At 39.6% G+C, this 19749-nt stretch overlaps 1 protein-coding gene across 8 annotated transcripts in view; it reads right to left on the bottom strand.

Annotated features, from left to right (window-relative positions):
* Positions 1–19749, bottom strand: part of Frmpd4 (FERM and PDZ domain containing 4) — a 647084-nt gene that overhangs the window by 50428 nt on the left and 576907 nt on the right. For all 8 annotated transcript variants that reach the window (XM_017601999.3, XM_063279932.1, XM_039099649.2 and 5 more), the window contains one exon: positions 1929–1974. In XM_017601999.3, the coding sequence (XP_017457488.1) occupies positions 1929–1974 (46 nt within the window). The remainder of the gene's footprint in view (positions 1–1928; positions 1975–19749) is intronic.

Genomic DNA, 19749 nt, shown 5'->3' with positions numbered 1-19749 from the left:
ACAGCCGGGAAATAGAACCTGAAGACTGCATCCAGTAGGTAGACATGGCCCCCAGTGGAGGGATGGGCCTACCCACTCACCTAAAATACATTAACTCAAAATTGTCCTTGTCTAAAAAAAATGCAGGGACAAAAATGGAGCAAAGGTTGAAGGAAAGGCCACCCAGATACTGCCCCACCTTGGGATCCATCCCATCTGCAGATACCAAACCCTGACACTATTGGTAATGCCAAGATGTACTTGTAGACAGGAGCCTGGTATGGCTGTCCTCTGAAAGGCTCTGCCAGCACCTGACTAAGACAGATGTAGATACTCACAGCCAGCCATTGGATAGAGCCCGGGACCCCAGTGGAAGAGTTAGAAAAGGACTGAAGGAGGTGAAAGGGATTGCAACCCTATAGGAAAAACAACAATATCAGAGCTGTCAGGGACTAAACCATCAACCAAAGCGTATGCACGGGCAGGTCCATGGCATTTGCTGCATATGTAGCAGAGGACTGCCTCATCTGGCATCAGTGGGAGGGGAGGTGCTCGTTCCTGTTGAAGCTTTATGATCCAGAGAAGGGGAATAATAGAGGCATGAGGCATAAATGGGAGGGTAGGTGGGGTAGCACCCTCTTAGAGTCAAAGGGGAGGGAGAAGGGGTGATGGGTTCATGGAGGGGAGTCCAGGACGGGAGATAACATTTGAAATGTAAGCAAAGTAGTTAATAAAAATGTTCTTATCATATGTTTTTAAGATATTGCAAAGTAAAGAGAGAAATTCAAGGAAAAAAATGTAAATTTGAGAGACGGGAGTAAAAACAGCATACAGCAATTACACTGTACTTGGAATATACATATTATTCTGTGAACATCAAGCACGGAAGCTATGCTGGTTAGGTTTTCTGCCTGTCTACAAAATGCCCAACAAGATACTGGATGTAAAGACATTTTCCTTGGGATCTTGTGAGTGTATGACCTTTACAAGTAACAATAAGCCTATAGATACAGAGAAAGTTGAGCAGTTGTCTGGGCTGGATGGTATGAATATAGATGAATTTGAAGTGAAAATCAGGAAATAGAGAGGGATGACGGAGCATTCTGAAATTGTACTATGGTGGTAATTGCATACTTCACTGTTTTGCAAAGACCTTTAAATTACACATGTAAAAACAGTGAATTCCATACCATGAAGATTATGATTTTTTTTTTTAGAATTGGTTTTGAACTGGGTTTGAGGTTGTAGCTCAGTTGGTAGTGTGCTAGTCTAGAACAGGGCAAGGCCCTGGGTACAATTCTCAGTACTTTATAAACTGGATGTTGTGATGAATTCTCTTAATCCCAGCACTAGAGGTACACGTAGGAGGGTCAGAAGTTCAAGGTCATCCTTGGACTAGATGGCAAATTTAGACCAGCCTGAGATACATGAAACCAAGTCACAGAGAACCAAAAATGTAAGAAACGAAAGCAGTATGATTGTAATCAGTTACTCTCTCTTAACCGAGGTATCTGAACTTGAATTCTGACTATGGCATCGCTCTCATCCCTCCTTGAAGCGGCCTTAATTATCCAGTTCTCTACCAAAATAATTAGATGGGGACAAGAATAAAACTTTCACACAACTTCCTGTAATTAGATATTCCCATGAGACTTGCGATTCTGAAGCTGGCAAACAAGAGAGTCTTGGGTTTTGTATTAGTTGCAGATGTGAAATGCTCACAGGCCTGCAGAGTTGATGGTCTTTCAGGATATTTAGGGAGTGTGGTACTTTTCAGGCCAATGAATGGTTTTTGTAACACAGAACACAATAGAAATGATCAAGATTGTTTCAGCTTGCATTGGGAACACATGTTATTTGTCTCCACTGTTATTCATCCGGGTGGCTTTCTTCGAGTGGGTTGAGGAGACCAGAACTTTGAGTGGCACTTTTTCTCAGAGAACACTTACAGGATAAGGCTGGATGACAGTGAACAGAATCGATTCTTTGCAGCTCCTGTAAGAGAGAAAAACCAACAGATTTACCTAACGTGCAAAGCACTGTCTCAAGAAGGGGCCGTTTTCTTTCAAGAGGAAATGTGTATGGTGTGTTGCCCAATGTTCCTTAAGCTACCAGGGCAGAGTAAATGAAACAGCTCAGAAGAGGGTTTCAGAGCACAGAGAAACTCCCAATCAAGTGTTTCCTGAGTGCAACAAACCATACAATTCACAGCTTCCTAGGCGTTTCTTACCAGCCATCTGATTTGTATGAACAAAAACAAAAATGGGGCCTCAGAATCAAACTTGGTGAGGGAAGAATGATTTTAGAAGCACCGAACTCAATGAGCCTCTAGATAGCACTTGGTTCTGAAAATCGCTTCTCCCTTTCTGATTTTCCTATAGCTTACTTTTCTCTGCTGCCTGAAAATTTCTGTTGATTTCTTTGAGGGTAGGTATTTTAAAACATTCTCTCAATGCATGAAATGTGTTCTCAGAAAAAGCTTCATGGAAGAGAAACGTCCCTGAAGGTTGTTTACTTTAAAACGGTAACACTGCCAACCATTGTTCCTCATATTGCACAACTCAGATCGTGAAATGCCCAGGACCAGAGCTGCTAAGTATTTCTGACAGGCAACAATTGGGAAATTGTGTTCACAGTAGGAAGCACTTCACAGCTAGAGCAGAACAATGGACTAGAATGGCTTATTTAATTTCCTCAAAGTAACCCAAACCCTTGAAGAAAAAAAAAAATCACATTATGGGTTATAATATTGTCTTCCTTCCTTTTTTTTTTTCAAATTTTAAATAAAAACCACTTGCTATTTTGCCAAAGAAGAGTTGATTTTTTCTACTTCAGGTTCCAATGAATTACCCATTTTTTGTGATTTATTGGCCAAATGAATAAGGCGAATTCTGTTCCCGTGGAGAAACCACTGCAAATCGCATTTCTAACACTCGTGCAACTGGGGGTGAGCACACTCATTCTGCATTGTCATACTGTGATCTATTGACTCCTAGGAGATGAATGCATGTACCTTGAGCTAGAGAGTGTGGCAGGGAAAAAGAGAGGTGGTCGGAATGAGAAGGGGATCTAGATCTACAACTCCAGGAACAAGCAGAACACTCCTGATGCTGATAATACTGACAGGTGGAGAGCACGGTGCTGTCAGCCTGACAACTGCTACAATTCCTCACTTTTTGAGGCTGGCGGAGTGCCCAATAACTGCAGTAGGCAGAGCAGCAGTGTATAATCAAGCCAGGTTTCAGTGGGTGTGAGAAAGGATTGTGTACTACTGGGGGCTGTGGGGTGGAGCCATTACGGATCATTAGGTCAGGCTTGGTGGTTTATAAAAGCATCCTAGCTTTGCTTTACAAAGGAATTCTGGCTTTCTCTTTTAAGGAATTGTAGACAACAATGCTGTTTGCATTGGAATGTGTGGTGGTGACAGGCTGGATGTGTAAGGGGTATCCATTTCAGGGGTAGCAGATCAAAAGCAAATAGGCAGAAAGTAACACAAAGAGGAGGAAAGGAGTACAGCTTAGTTTTTACTTCTTGGTCAAAGGAAAAAAATACACATTCTACAGATAAGAAATGCAATATAGAGATGAGCAGACAGCTTAGTAAATAATGTGTTTAATGAGCAAGCATAAAATACTGAGTTCAAAGCCCAGTAATCGCTCAATCTCTTCCTCCCTCTCTCTGTCTCTGTCTCCCCTTCCCTCTTTCCCTTTCCCCCTCCCACCCTACCCTCCTCTCTCCAGCAGGTTAGTGGTACATGCTTGTAATCCTAGCACTGGGGAAGGAGAGACATGTAGATTCCTGAGGCTCACTGGCCATACAGCCTAGGCTTTTTGGAGAGTTCCAGAACAATGAAAGAGACCATATCTCAAAAAAAGAGAAGTTCTTGAGGAGACACCTGACCTACATACACATTCACACAACACATGTATACCTTTATCCACAAGAGCACTCACACACATGTCAACAACACATATATACACATGCACACAAATAATAAAACAATACCCATAGATCAGTGTATCTCTCAACCTTACTAAAGAAGCTTCTTTTTGAAGTAGATGGTGATTAACACAGACACCCGCCACTGCTTCTTGTGAAGAGAATAAAAGACTGTGGAGAGCTCAGCTTGAAATATCACACCGTATCCCCCCTCCCCCATATCAAGGCTCAGGAATAATTACAGAAGACAGGTCAGAAATCTTGTAAGCCAGAGGTGGTGGATGACTACAGTGAAATGGTGTCTCCTGGACACAAGGTTTCTGCACAATCGTGACTGCACATGTAAGACCTGCACATGATCAAGCCAGCCAAAATCCCAGTATTGATGATCAGGGTGGTTCATGAAATCCCACCCCTAGCTAGAGAGCTATCGGCAGGTGACTGCTGGCAGGCAGGTGGAGAGTCAGTTTTCTTCAAGGATGCCACTTTGAGAGGGTATTGCAGTAGGTGGCACTATATCATGCACATAGTCACGGTCCTAAGTAGGTTCTGGGGTTGAAAAAAAAAGAACATCTGAAGTTGGGAAGGAAAACATGTTTTATCAACATGTTCTCATCTTAATGCTGGGGAGAGGAAATCTGATTGGCTAGTTCCAACATTCACATATAATTGGCTGGTCCCAGAAGATGAATCCCCAGGATCCAATCTGTGTGTGTGTGTGTGTGTGTGTGTGTGTGTGTATGAAATCATCAAACAATGGTTAGTTAGAACTCTGCATAAACAAGTAGATTCTAAAATAGTTACTCAATTCTAGTAGATAAACAAAACTATGGAATGCTGCTTTATTTAATTTCAAATTTATAGTCTATTAAAAAGCGAATCCATTCACATAAATTATTGCGATTCTCAAGTGTGGCAGCAAAGTCAGACTCATCTACTCTCTTTGGCCTATTCTGCCCAACTTGCTCCCAGAGACCCCAGTATTTGGCAAAGCATCCTAAGAACCCATCCTTTAAGACCAGTTAATTGTATGGGGATGTTGTAATCAACCAATCAGATTCCCTCTCTCCAGCATTAAGCCGAGAAGACAGGGCAATTAAGAGAGCTAGGAGTCAGGAGACCTGAGTACAGGATGCAGATAGACTGAGTCTCTGAACAATCTTGACTCTGTCATTTCCTGGGTGATGCTCCATTAGAAATAAAATAATTGATGTAAAATTTCTCAGTGTGATATCTATCATCATTCAAGGGAAGAGCTTTTACCTCTGTTTTCTCTCATCTGTAAGTACTTAATCATCACCTGCCAGACAAGAAGAATTAACTCCACTGCAGATCAGATCCCCTAGGATTCTTAACCCAATCTTAGGAAGAAAGAAAAAGAAAGACAATCAGATCGGTATGTGTTCATGTGTTAAAGGATGTCAAAATGGATTTAGACAGCTTTAGTGGGGTCCCATGCCAATAGACACTAGTCATCTCCACAGGCGAAGGGGAGGGTGCTGTGAGACATGAACCAGGAATGTTGAGAACCAGAATTTGTAACATTAACCCTTTACTCTCTTTGCAGTCTATCATTTTGTTTTCCTAAAAAAACCTAAAACAGGTAATGGGGAGAGACATTTGAAGCAGCAAACGCCCAGAGAGCAGAAGCAACATTTGTGAGATTCCTGCCCTTCCACTGAAGTGAGATACCTGAGGCAAATAATTTAAGGCAGTGTCAGGGTGGGATCAGACCATTTTATGAAGGCTCCCCAATAACTTAGCTGCTAAACCTAGGCGGGTAAGACAGCCTTAGAAGAAATATGTGAAAGCTGAGCTACTCTAGCATAGCAGCCCTGAGGTTTAGTCTGACCGAAGGAGACTACAAGTACAGTCTCAACAGAGAAGTCACTCAGGAGTCCAGAAAAAGCACCCACAGGAACCAATGATGGATCTAATCAATGGATACAGGAAACCAGTGTTCAGTTATACCACTGCCAATGAAGGCAGAATTCTCTGTCTTTTATGTCACCACTCTGTCCAGCTTTTTACATTTCCAAAGAATTGAAGCTAGAAAAGAGTGTTGGAAGACAAAGAAAACACCATCTATGATGTTCCTTAATGATCTGCAGGTTTCCCAGACTCCAAGCAGGACAAACAGGAACTTTGAGGAGGAATGGAAACATGAATACAAGATTGAAGGCTGATGATCAGAGCATAGGGCACTGGGGAGATGGCTGAATGGATAAAGTCATGCATTTGCACTAATCTGGAGACCCAAGTTCATGTTATATGGGTTCATGGAACTGATATAACAAAGTCAGATGCAGAGATAAGAGTTAGATACAGTTTTCCAGAATTCTGCATGCCAGCCAGCCTAGAATACATGGTGCAGCAGCAGAAACAAGGAGTGCCTCACCAAGGTCAAAGACAAGAACCAGGTCAGAAAATTTGTCAACTGACCCTCACACATGCACCTCAGTACACGACCCCTCCTCACACACACTACATAAAATATTTTCAGAGATCATTGCACCTCATCAGACAATGCATGCAGTAAAGGATGAGGCAGTGCATGGAAGAAGTGCTTTCCTTGAAAACAGCACTTAGTATTAGGATAGTTAGTCACTCAGGCTGCTCAGGGGAGCTGACATTCACAGATCTACTGTATCAGTTGTTGGGAGTAAATGACTCACTGGACAAAGACTCTCACTGAGGAAAAAGTAGGGGGTACACTTTGCTTTAAAAACACAGGTGAGGACCTTCTAAAGCGGACTCAAACAGCACAGGAAATAAGAACAATAACTGACAAAGTGGATCTCATGATGCTAAAAGTTCTCTCTACAGCAAAGGGAACTGTCAATGGAGGAGAGGATGAGCCAATAGAAGGAGAGAAAATATTTTCTAGATGTACACTTGACAGAGGGTTAGTATATAGAATACATACATATATTGCATACATATGTAAGGTATCTTATACATATATATTCTTCTGTTGGATAATCTGACAGAGGGTTAGCATATAAAATATACGTATACCTATACACATATCCCTCTGTCTGATGTCTGGTTGGAAAACATTTTCTCAAAGTCTGTTTGCTGCCCTCCTCCTCCACTGACATTTCCCTTTGCTGTCCTGAGCCTTTTCAGTACCATGAGATTTGGTGAGTCAGTTGTTATCATTATTTCCTGTGCTGTTAGAGTCCTACTTAGAAAGTTCATATACATATATATGATACTAAAATCCTGAATATCAAGAAAACAAGAAATCTAATTAAAAACAGGGTTGTAGGCCTTATTAGGAAGCTTTCTAAAGACAAAGTGCAAATGGCAGGGAAACTGTTTTAAGAGCTTTCTATTTTTCTTAGTTATTAGGGAAACACAGATTGAAAGTTCATTTGACGCCCCCACCACCACCACCACGGAATATGGCAACAAATTGGTTCGTGGATATTGGTGAGAGTGGACCTCTTATACACTGCTGGCGGGAGTGTAAACTAGTCTAGCCACTCTGGAAATGCATATTGAGGTTTCTCAAAAACAAATAAGAAATAGAATTACAATATGACCCAGCTACATTACTCCTGGGTAGCCCCATATGTCTTTGAGATTCTTGTACATCCATTTTCATTGCTTCTCTAGTCATAATAGCTAGGAAATGGAATCAATCCAGATGCCTGTAGATTTACAAATGGTTAATGAATTGTGGTTCAAATATACAATGAAATCGTTGCTCAGGTATAAGCAACAAATTGTAAATAAATGGGTAGAAATGAAAAACGTCGTTGAAGGAATCAGAGAAAGGACTGAAAGAGCTTGAAGGGGCTCGAGACCCCATATGTACAACAATGCCAAGCAACCAGAGCTTCCAGGGACTAAGCCACTACCTAAAGACTATACATGGACTGACCCTGGACTCTGACCCCATAGGTAGCAATGAATATCCTAGTAAGAGCACCAGTGGAAGGGGAAGCCCTGGGTCCTGCTAAGACTGAACCCCCAGTGAACTAGTCTATGGGGGGAGGGCGGCAATGGGGGGAGGGTTGGGAGGGGAACACCCATAAGGAAGGGGAGGGGGGAGGGGGATGTTTGCCCGGATACCGGGAAAGGGAATAACACTCGAAATGTAAATAAGAAATACTCAAGTTAATAAAGAAAAAACGGAAAAAAAAAAGAAAACCGTCATAAAGACTGAAGTCATCCCATCCCCACAAAATAAGTACCACATGTTATACCTCTTAAGAGCTTCTTCTAGCTTCAACTCTTAGGGGGTTTCTGGGGATGGGGTTAAAGTAGCATATATGTGGAAGCTAGGAACCTCAAAATGGGCCATTGATATAGGTAATGCATAAGAAGGAGAATATAGGCACAGCAAAACTAGAGAAGGGGAGTATGGGGTAGGGGAGAAGGTTTCAATCAAGGAGCAGTGATGGGGAAGGGAAAAAGGAGAGGAACGGAGAATTGTTAACCAGCATGGAGTAAGCATGAAAATGCTGCATGGCAAACTGAGATCTCACAAATATGATAATAGAAATACATGAGATATCCAAAATACAGACTAGGAGAGTATGGCGAGCAAAGATTTATGTAGAGATGGAAGAAATGAGGGAAACTGGTAAGTTAACCTTAACTAAGGTTTACTAAACTTTGTAGCAACACTCTACTAGTTTTTGGGTTAATTAAAGTACATTTACAGGGAGAATAAACAGAGGTATCACATATGGATGAACAAAGATATTCCTAGAACACACAGTGCCAGAAAACCTCAGTGTCAGGCATTGGTTACCTCTTTATGAGTATCAATAAAAAAGGCCCACAGGCACCCATAACATGGCAAGCTATTGCCATGTCCCTTGGTTGCCTGTGAAAAGTAGATGATAAGGCCCTGTTGCTGATGATACCACACATTTGCGGACATTAGAAATGTTAATTCAACAGGGCTAAGTTTTTCACCAAAGCCTGCTAAAGAGAGCCAGTGATGTGATAGCTGCAATCTTATGTAGCATCATTATGGAAGTGAAATGATTTTTACTGTATTCTGTTGGTTGGAAACAAGTTGGGGGCCCAGTGATGTAAAGAGTATAATGGAATACATAATGATATGACTACAAAGAGGTAAGGATCTTAGCTGTCTTATATTCTGTCTGCCAGGATGATAAAGGAGGACCTGTGACCAAGTGTCTTAGTTTCTTTTCCAGTTGCTGTGATAAAACACTTTCAAAAAAGCAACATAAATATATTAGTTTCTTTTCCTCTTGTCATGGTAAGACGCTATGACAAAGGCAACTTAAAGAAGAAAGAGTTCATTTGGGCTTATGGTTCTAGAAGGATAAGTTTGTAATGGTAGGGGACATGGCATGTATGACTACAGGAGCAGCAAGGTAAGGGTTCACAAGTAGAACCATAAGCACTATACATATGCACACACACACACACACACACATATATATATATATATATCCTATATATACAATATATATCCTATATATGCAATATATATGTATGTGTGTGTGCGCGTGCATGTGCACGCACATCTAAATGGCATGGGTATTTAAGCTTTCAAAACTTATATTTAGTGACATACTTCCTTCAACACCTCCACACCTCCTAAATTGCCTAAACAGTGCAATCAACTGCTGACTAAGTCTCCAAGACTAAGTCTCCAAATACCCATGACTATTGGGGTGGGGGGTGGTCCTCTCATTCAAGCCATTATGCTAAGGGAAACAAGAACTTATTTTGTCTCACAGTTCAAGAACCCAGTCCCAGTCCATTGTTGCAGGGAAGTTAAAACAGTAATAGAGAGGAGCTTGAGGCAGCTGGTCGCAAGGCATCACAGCAGAAAGAAGAAAGCAATGAAGCATGCTAAATCCTCTGCTCCTTTTTCCTGTTTTCTAGTCTAGGAGTCTAGCCAGGGAATGGTGCTGCCCACACTGGTAAAGTCTTCCCAGTTCAATTAATGCAATCAAGATATGTGTCCCTAGGCAGACCCAGAAGCCCCTTCTCTCCGATGATTCTAGATTCTAGCAAGTCGACAATACTAACCACCAAATTTAAGTATCTTAAGAGCAATTTCTACCTATGACTTCCCCTTATAGAGATTTATTTTCCTGCCAATAACCACAACAAGCATTGATCATTACACCTTGTTAATTTGACAATAGGAAACATTTAAAAATGTGTTCATTGTGTTAAAAATCTTTGTGCATGTTGGAATGTTCTATAATTTGCCTAAAACACAACCTAGATTGATTTTCAATTTCACAATTTATGGCAAGCAGTTATCTAAATTGAAATGAAGTATTATAAAATGTTATTTGTCATTAAGACTGGAGATATGTTTCTCCTTTGTTTTTTTTCCTCATCTAGTCATTATTTAATTATAACCTGCCAGGGAAGAAAATTTAACGACACAATATTTTGTATTCCTTAATATTCCAAATAATATAATCCTAGGGTAAAATATAAGCCACTTTAAAATTGTTTCAGCAGAAAGATAGAATCAGTAATGGAAGAGCGAACATTCAAGCAAGCAGATAACCTCTTTTTAGGAAGGCCTAAAATAGCTTGAGGCTTTTAAACATCCAGGCAGAAGCACATTTAGAGAAGTATTTCATAATAAGTTCCAACAAAAATTTCTACTTTTGTGGAGTAATTTCAAGTTTTAGTGCCATTTTTTTACATGTCAGGGTTGGTTAAAATGTTGACTTGCCAATGTCGACAGGGAATATTCCACGTAGCCCAAGACCTAGATGAAAAGCTATAGATATTTAATAGCTGCTGAGAGAGGAAAAATTGATTGCATCCAAGACTAAGCTCCTGCATAGGCTGTACCAAGTGGTTAGCTCTGGACACTTGTATGTAGGGGCAACTCTAACGGCACTCATTAGATTGTGTGTGTGTGTGTGTGTGTGTGTCTTTGTGTGTACACAATAGTAATTAAACAAAATATCATTGTGTAGGAGACACAGAGGGGCTTGATGTGTTGGAGATGGGTGAGACTGTTGTAGATACATTGTTTATGTACAAATTTCTCAAAATTAAAAAACCTCATTTGAATACATGAATCAGAGTGTTGTCCTTTGAGGAAAAATTCAAATTAACCCTCCTAGACCACCTTTGCCAAATTTATTCTCTATTCCTGTTATTTCTTTGACAGAAGCCTTGTCCTTTGAGTCGTGTTTGGGCCACCCAGCATAATAATATGCCTTGCGTAGTTTCATTAGATGTGATTATGTAGATGTCAGCAAGGAAGGTGAAGAACCTTGCCATTTTTCCATTAATTAATATAATTATTCACTTTACATTCTTATCACAGTGCCCCCTCTCCTGCCAGTTCCACCTCACATGGCCCCTCTCCCATCCCCTCCCTTTCACTTCTGAGGAGGGGAAGGTACATCATCATTACTAAGCCGCCTTGGCACTTCAAGTCATTACAGGACTAGGCACATCCTTGAAGTAAAATTTTCTGGTTTCTTTGGAGACTAAATTAGTCATAATGGTGTTTTGCTGGGGCAGACACAGGTGAGAGGATGTTGTGCTGAAGCAGACACAGGTGAGTGGATGTTTTGTTGAATCAGACATGTGAAAGAATGTAAAGAATATAAAGAATATAAATAGGACCACAGATGGTAGGACAAGGCTTGTGCTTTGGTTTGCCTTGTTTTGCCTTACTACTTTTCTCTGATGACTATGGTCTTGTGTTGGTTTGCCTTACATCATGCTGCTGATTTTCACTTGTTATGACTTCATAGAGAGTAATCCACCAAAGAACTTTTGATATTCCAGTGGATTCTTACTGCTTTCTACATACTCTTGCTGATCAGTTGGAGTCTTTTAGGTTATTCTGAATTAAGCTGCTGCTGCTGCTAATTTATATGTGGTGTCTGCCTTGTGGACTAGATGGCAGCTGCTGATTCGTGTTTGGTGGTTTGCTAGTAGGCTGAACTGCTGATATCCTAACAATGAAGATGGGAATTGACCCAAAGAACTATTTCTAAACACCTTCATTTACCTCGTATCCTATTAGTCTTTCTTGCCTACTACCTCTGGTGGGTGGGCTAGAAGGGAAGTTTAAGCATTTTAAGAACCCTTATTAAAGTATGTTATGAAAAATCTAAGCCTACTCATTCTTTTCCACTGAGGCCAGACAAGGCAATCCAGTTAGGGGACAGGATCCATAGGTAAGCAACAGAGTCAAGGACAGCTCCCTCAACACAGTTGTTGGGGAGCTGCATGAAGACCAAGCAGCATATTTGCTACATATGTGCAGTGGCCTAGGTCTACCCCATGTGTGTTCTTGCATTGGTGGTTTAGTCTCTGGGATTCCCAAGGGTCGAGGTTAGTTGTCTCTGTTCTTGTGGAATCTTTATGTCTTCCTGGTTCCTCAGTCCTTCCCCCTACTCTTCCACAAGACTCTGAGCTCAATTCAATGTTTGGCTGTTGGTCCCTTCCTCTGTTTTAGTCAGTCAGCTGCTGGGTAGAGCCTCACAAAGATATATCCCATGGGCTAGAACCAGACCCTGACACTGTTAATGATGCTGTTTTATGCTTACAGACATGAGCTTAGCACAACTGTCCTTTGAGAGACTCCACAAAGTAGAACCTTGGATTTTTAATGAGGTATAATGTTCTGTATTAAATCTATCTGTGCAACCCCCACTAGCACAGGGGATTGAAACCAGACCCTAGGGTATTCTAGGCAAGTGCTCTACTACTGAAACCCTAAATTCCCTCTGAACAACGAAGCTTAGATGGCACTCTCAATTCCTTAGAGCAAGATAGTTTGGTACCTTTCTTTAACTGTCTTTCTCATTTTATAGTTAGACTATTTTAGTTCTTCACTGTGTAATCATATGAGCATGTGCAATTATACATTTCCTTTCTACACCAACTAATTAGATCCCTTGATCCAACTCAGAGACTGATATGAATTTAACTGCATCTAGATTTCCTCAGAGATTGTAAAAACGAATGGAAATAAAACTCAAACAACAGAAATCAGTAGAAGGACATTATTTATAAAAACTTAAGTGTCCTTTTTTTAAAAAAAATTAAATCCAGACAAGTAAACAATTGGATTTTCAACCTTAAAAGTAGAAGTAATCAATCTGTGAAGACTGGAAGGTTAGTTTTAAAAGGCAAATAAAGAGGTAATTTAGGTCTGTGGATGAAAGGGTTTTGTAAATTTTGAAATGACATTTTAACATAACTCAACAGACTGTTCTGTAGTGTTGTTATTTGGAAGGCAGTGTGGTAAGGCTCAGCAAGAGAGATTTGATCTTGCACTTCTAAGCTAAGCAAGCACAAATATAACATTCTTATCCTCATTCTTCAGAGTTCTTAGAAGAGATTAGAAAAATTATTTTTTCCTGCATGTTAGTGCATGCCAGTCCTTGACCTCTCAGCTTGTGGGCAGCCACTGTTGATGGCAACAATAACCAAGTAACAGCATTTCTCCAAGAACCTGGTTCAAACGGGTCTTCTCTTATTCCTGGGGTATTTTGAAATAGAACCTCTTGCTTTCTTTATATTTTCTTGATTTGAACCAAGGCATGGGAAATAAACAAGCAGTTTCTTCTGTCTGAATAACCTGTCATAACACAGTGTCAGCCTAGTCAGTCACTGACAAAGATGGAGGAAGTAGATTCACCTGCCCTTTTCAGAAAAGTGACCACAGGACTAAAGTTAGAATGGGTTCTAGGGTTCCATCTAGATGACCCCTATAGCAGTCTGAATAGAGATTATAATTATCCACTGAATCAGTTCCTCAACAGATATTGAAGCCATTACTTAGAAAGAATGGAGATATCCAGAAAAGGAGAGAGCCTTCAGAAAAGGTGAGTCAGTAAGCGCTGTGCTCTATCCAGTTCTTGATGAAGCATTCATTTTCAGCCTATTGTTGCAGAAGTCTGCCATTTCAGTTATAACAACAAAGGAGAAGGATGAGATTATTCTTCATCCCAATTATGTTCTAGTGTTGCTGTGGAAGAAATTATACAAAATGAGTCACTATAGTCATATGGGTAATAAAGATAGACAGAAAGTGGATCGAAGGGTTCACGCATGGGATGGGGCATTAACTCTTGCAGAAGACTCAGATTTGATTCCCAGCACCGACATAATGGCTGTAACTCCAGTTCCAGGGCATTCAGTACCTTTGTATAACCTATTCCGCTACTTGGCATATGTGTAGTACACAGTGCATACATGTAGGCCAAACACTCATATACATAAAATAAAAAATAAAGCTTAAAATTCTCTGCACTTGTGCAGTAGTATTGGCTTGACCTTTATCAATTGTTCTGACAGTATATTCCTCACTCCCACTTTTATTCTTAAGTGAGAAGTTCCATTGGTAATTAAGAAAACCACCAGTTTTGTTCCCAGTAGAAGAAGCAAGGGGAATTTAATGAAACTTCTTTATCTGGCAATAAATTATCCCCCAATACTCAAAGATGGTCTTAATCATCGTTTCCCATTAGTGATACAGAGGATTCAAAGATGTACCTTAGTCACATCTTTTATTCACACTCTTCTCTATTCTATACCTCTAGACCCTTAGCTATTCATGTGAGTATCTTGAACATACAGCAGATTACATAAAAATGGCAATACACAATCTACAGGTTTTGTTTGGACGAATTTGAAAATCCCCATAGCATCCACATCTGTATCTTAGAATGCTTGATTTGAAAGAAGCCAGCTACCATGTGCATAGTCACAAAATCCTGTACCCCCTCCCTTCCATGCTGTGAAGTAGTTAAATAAAGCAGTTTGAAGAGAGAGCAGATGCCCAGCCATCCCTAGCTAGGTCAGATCTCCAACCCTGTGAATGCCTGGCCCAATCAAGCCTTTAGATGAGTTCTACCACAGCTGTCATTTAACTATAGCCACACTTAAGAGACCTCACTAAGAACCATCTGGATGAGAAGAGCCACTTTATATAACCAGGAGGGTAATACATGATTTTATTAAGCCATCATGTGTATTTTCTAGACATCAACAGATAACCAGAACATTTCCCCCAAAAGAATATGTAGAGTATATATTTAAAGTAATAGACAACCAAAGGGGTGACAAGGATTTGAAATGGAACATGTTCCTATTAGCAAGCAAGAAAAAAAATACCCAAGCTAATGGCTCCCCAGTATGTTGTAAATATGATCTACACTTCAACAAACAAAATACAAACTAAACAACTGAACAGAAAACCCAAGACCATCTTAGGCAAACATGTTGTCATGAGGAACATAACATTCTTACTGTTGGGGACAGGGTTAACACAACTATAACATTAATTATGGACTTTTGAAGATTGAGGTTGAAGAAGGAAAAAACACTAATAAAATTAGGTGAGAGGACAGGACCCAATTAACATTTTGGCTGAAAGCTGTCCTCAAAGAATTATTTGAAGTACACAAATGGAATTGCATTGTAAGGTACAGATCTGAATTACAAACAGAAAGAAAGGATCAAAGTCCTTTGTAAGATAACCAAGAGAAATGATTCACTTGCAATATAACTTCACACTAAATATATTTTAAAAGAATTTTTAAATGAGCATGAGTGTTTTGTCCATACATATGTGTATGTTTGTGTGTGTGTGTTTGTGTGTGTGTGTGTGTGTGTGTGTGTGTGTGTGTGTACGTCATGCGTGTTTGATATCTATGAAGCTAGGAAGATAGAATCTGGAATTAAACATGGTTATACACCACCATGTGATATCCAGATATTGAATGTAGGCCCTCTTACCCTCTGAGCCACCTCTTTATCCTTTAATTTACATTTTACTTAAAGGTATTTTTTGCTTAGGCTGTGATTTTCTTTGTGAAATATATTAGGGTGTTAGAGTTAAAATTCATATAGCTGGTATAGTAATTATCAAAATTAACATTTTAATAAAATCGTTTCAAACACTTTATTTTATTGAATTTTTAAACAACTCTTGCAATAAATTTTAGGGTCTGGCACTTGGAATTTAGAGGCTGCTGCTAAGAAGGCTTTGTTTATACATAGTTTGTTTTTCATTGGATGAGATTGTTCTGCTCATTAAATTTATGAATGAATGCTCTCTTTGGCTTTTGACCTTCTTATTTAACTAATGGAAGGAAATGACCCTTACATTGGAGATGTAACAGAAAGTAGGATCTGCTGAGGGAACACTATCTCACACAAGTATAATACAAAATGCTCTCACTTGAATCATCGCTTTAACAAATGTTTCCTGAGTACCCACCTCAGGCTAGGCTTTTAAGAAGCATCAGTCTTAATAGGGGTTAATTTTACCACAGAGTATAGGTATTTAGAAATGTCTGGAGGCATAGTGGACTGCATCAACTAGGAGAAGTACTAATAGATAGGCCAGGTATGCTGATAAACATCCTCAAATGCAGAGGAAAGAACTGGGGAGATCATGCGTTGTAAGTCTGAGGACCTGAGTTTAATTCCCAGAGCCCGTGTACAAAAAAGTTTAACATGGTAGTAGGCACTTTGAATCCTGGTGCTAAGAAGGAAACAGGAAGGTTCCCTAAGACTTGCTGGCCAGTCAGCTTAGCTTAATTTCAGAGTTTCAGGACAGTGAGAGGCCTTGTCTTCCAAAAAATGGACAGTTCCTCTGGTATCTGAGGAAAGACTCCAGAGTTTGTCCTCTTTCCTCAACATCCATAGACACATGTGTACACACATATAGAAATATAAACACACCATTAAATATTTACAATAATTATATATAGCACTTAATGCCAATAACAAAAATGGAAGATCTTTGTGCTACATCAAAAATAAAAATTGACAATGGAGTGCCTAATATGACAGACTTAACCTTCTAGAGAGGGAAGACATTCAATTAAAAATAATGAGATCGGAGAAGTCTTCCATGATTCTTGATTGATGTTTCAATATCCCCAGTAGATGTTTAAAAGTATGGATAGTAGAGAACCTTATATAGTATCTGAACATCAGCACTGTATAACCGTAACAATGAATCTAATACCGACTGATACCATGGTGATTTGACGGAGAAACTTTCGCCACAGCCTGGAGCATTTTAACACTTAATCTCCCAATTTGGTGGCATTATTTGAGAAGATTGAGGTGGAGCAGCTCTGCCTGTTGGAGGCAGTACATCACTTTAGTCAGGCTTTGAGTTTAAAAATCTCTCAGTGCTTCACATTTTCCCCTACTTTGGGCTGGCTTTTCAGGGTGTAAGCTCTCAGATTCATGTCTCTGCCCCCCCAGCTCTCAGCTTCATGTTTCTACCTCTATGTCTGCTACTCATTGCCATGCTTCTTCTATGATGGACTCTTGTTCCTTTGTAACTGCAAGCATAAATAAACTCTTTATAACTTGCTTGGTCATGGTGTTTTATAACAGCAGTAGAAAAAATGTGAATACAATTACTAAGCGCCTAATGGATAGGTACCTTATACTGTGTAGCTACGTGTGTCGAAGAGATAATTCAAATCTCTCAAGAGAGATAAACAGGGCAGTGTAAAATTTCATCAAATTACTCAGAGGAGTGAATTTAAATCTTTTGAATTTTCACTCCTGCAATGTTCAATTTAATAGTTTTAGACTGGGGTGGACCACAGGTGACTGAAACTATGGGAAACAAAACAGGAGGAAAGTGGAGACAGTGAACTCTATGGGATGACGTACAGTTAAGATGGTGTGGTAAAAATAAACCCTTTCTTCCCAATTCGCACCCTTTGGTCATGGTGTTTCATCACACCAAGAGAGTCCCTCACTAAGACAGCTCTTACATCCAAATACTATTAGCATCTGTATTTGGGGCTTCTGGCATTGCCCCAAGCTCAGTATATCTCAAACGTAGCTTGAAATCTTCCAAATCTGTATTCTGTTCCCAAGAAACACTGACTGCCTGTATAAGATTTGCCTGGGTGGTAGCTGTCTTTTGGTGTTGTCTTTTTCTTTTTTGGTCTACTTAGCTAGGTTTGTTTTTGAGGTAGGATTTTCTAGAGTCCAGGCTGGCCTCAAACTCAGTTTGAAAAAGAGTCCTTGAACTCCTGGTCCTCTTGTTTCCACCCTTTGAGTGCTGAGAGTGGCCCTACATATTTAGGTATAATTAACAACTCCAATAAATAGACCATATTTACCACTCTGCTTTTCTTCTTATGTAGGTAGGTTTTCAGTTGCAGAATGATTTGTAATTTAATTGGACAAAATAATTGTGCATATTAATGAGATATGCTGCAACAATATTCATGTGTGCAATGTGTATCATTTCTTTGTGTCAAGAAACTTCAAACTCCTCCCCCAACCCCAAGACATGGAGTAAATTGTTGTGAACTGCAACAAGAGTTGGTGTGGTGAAAGAGGCTAGGATGCAGCCCATTCCGGAAGCAGAGATTGGAGTGAACAAACCTAAACCCGTTCATGTTGCTAGAGTGATATGCTAATAAATGCACAGTTCCAGAAGGATACCAACTGTAAGACAACCTTGTCAAATTGAACTCCCTCCTTTGAAAACAAGAAATATTACCAGCCTGAAAGATTCATTTGTAGATCAATGGTATTTCTCAAACAGAAAATATTTTGCATGTTATTTATTTGTTTTTCTTCATGCAGTTTTTAATATTTCCCTTACAAGCTACCTAAAAAATTTCTTTTGACAGTCAGGAAAATGCAATGTTAATTGAGTAAATACTCTACAGTTGATAAACTATAAATGTAAGGAATTATAAATATAAATAAATATAGTGTAAATTAAAATACAAGAGAAAGATGGTATGGGAATACAACTAGGCCATTTGTGCATGTTAAATAGTCAGACCTCATTAAGAGGGGCATCTGAGTAGCAATCCAGGAGCTATTGTAGTTGGCCATGCAAAGTCTCAAGAAAAAAAAACTCTCAGAAGTATAGCATTGTTAATACACAAAGACCCTGTATAGAGTCTGCCAAGAGCTCTTAGGAAGATCTGGAGCTAGTAGATTGCTATCGTGAGACTGAACCATAGGAAAGCAGTGGCAAATGCATCTAGGGTGATATTACCATGTGTTGGTTATGTGTCTCATTACTGTAACCAAATAAGGAGCAACATAAAGAAGGAAAAGTCATCTTGGTTTGTGTTTAGGCAGATACCGTCCATCATGGGGAAAGCATGATGTCAGGAGTAGACGTGAGAATGTGTTCAGCTCAGGAGATCAGGAAGAAGAGTGAGGGCAAGGCTGTGCTCTTCAAGCTTTCTTCCTTTTTCTATTTTATCCACGCACAGGTAGCTGCCTATATTTGTGGCATCTTCCATCTCTGTTAATACTTTCAGAAAAGAAGTTCCTTACAGAAACACACACAGGTATCTAGCATGGAGTGTTTCAGTTTTTTTTTAATTCAATCGATCCAACAAAAGAAATTAAATATCACATCAGTAATTGTTAAATCACTAAATGAAAGTCTGTAGAGAAGGTCCTCCAAATGAACCCTTCTTCTTATCATTTCTTCCTTTTTATTATCATTAATGAAATTGCTAAAGCCACCATTACTCTTTTAAATTGTATTTTATTTTTCATTATTTTTAAATCTTGAAAATTGAGATAAAATTATCAGCCCTTTTCAGAAACAATGTCAGAGGAACTAACAGAGAAAACTAAAAGAACAAAGAGTACTTGGAGAGTAATGAAGGTGGATGATTTCTGTAAATGCTTTGTCAAGACAGAGAAAAGAATACAGCAGGTGAAAACTATCACTGCTTTGTATGACCCGAGTTTGGAACAAGCAATGGGGGAAAAATGGAGTGCCTATCAAGAAAGAGCCCCTGGGATATTTTTTATAAAGAGAAATTGAGTGCATTTGAACTTGTATCTCATTTGTCAACATTTCCCAAGCTTTACGTC

This window comes from Rattus norvegicus, chromosome X (assembly GCF_036323735.1).
Source record: "Rattus norvegicus strain BN/NHsdMcwi chromosome X, GRCr8, whole genome shotgun sequence".
NCBI classification, from domain to species: Eukaryota; Metazoa; Chordata; class Mammalia; order Rodentia; family Muridae; genus Rattus; species Rattus norvegicus.
The sequence above is the reverse complement of the archived record's forward strand: the minus strand, read 5'-3'. Positions and strand labels throughout refer to the sequence as shown.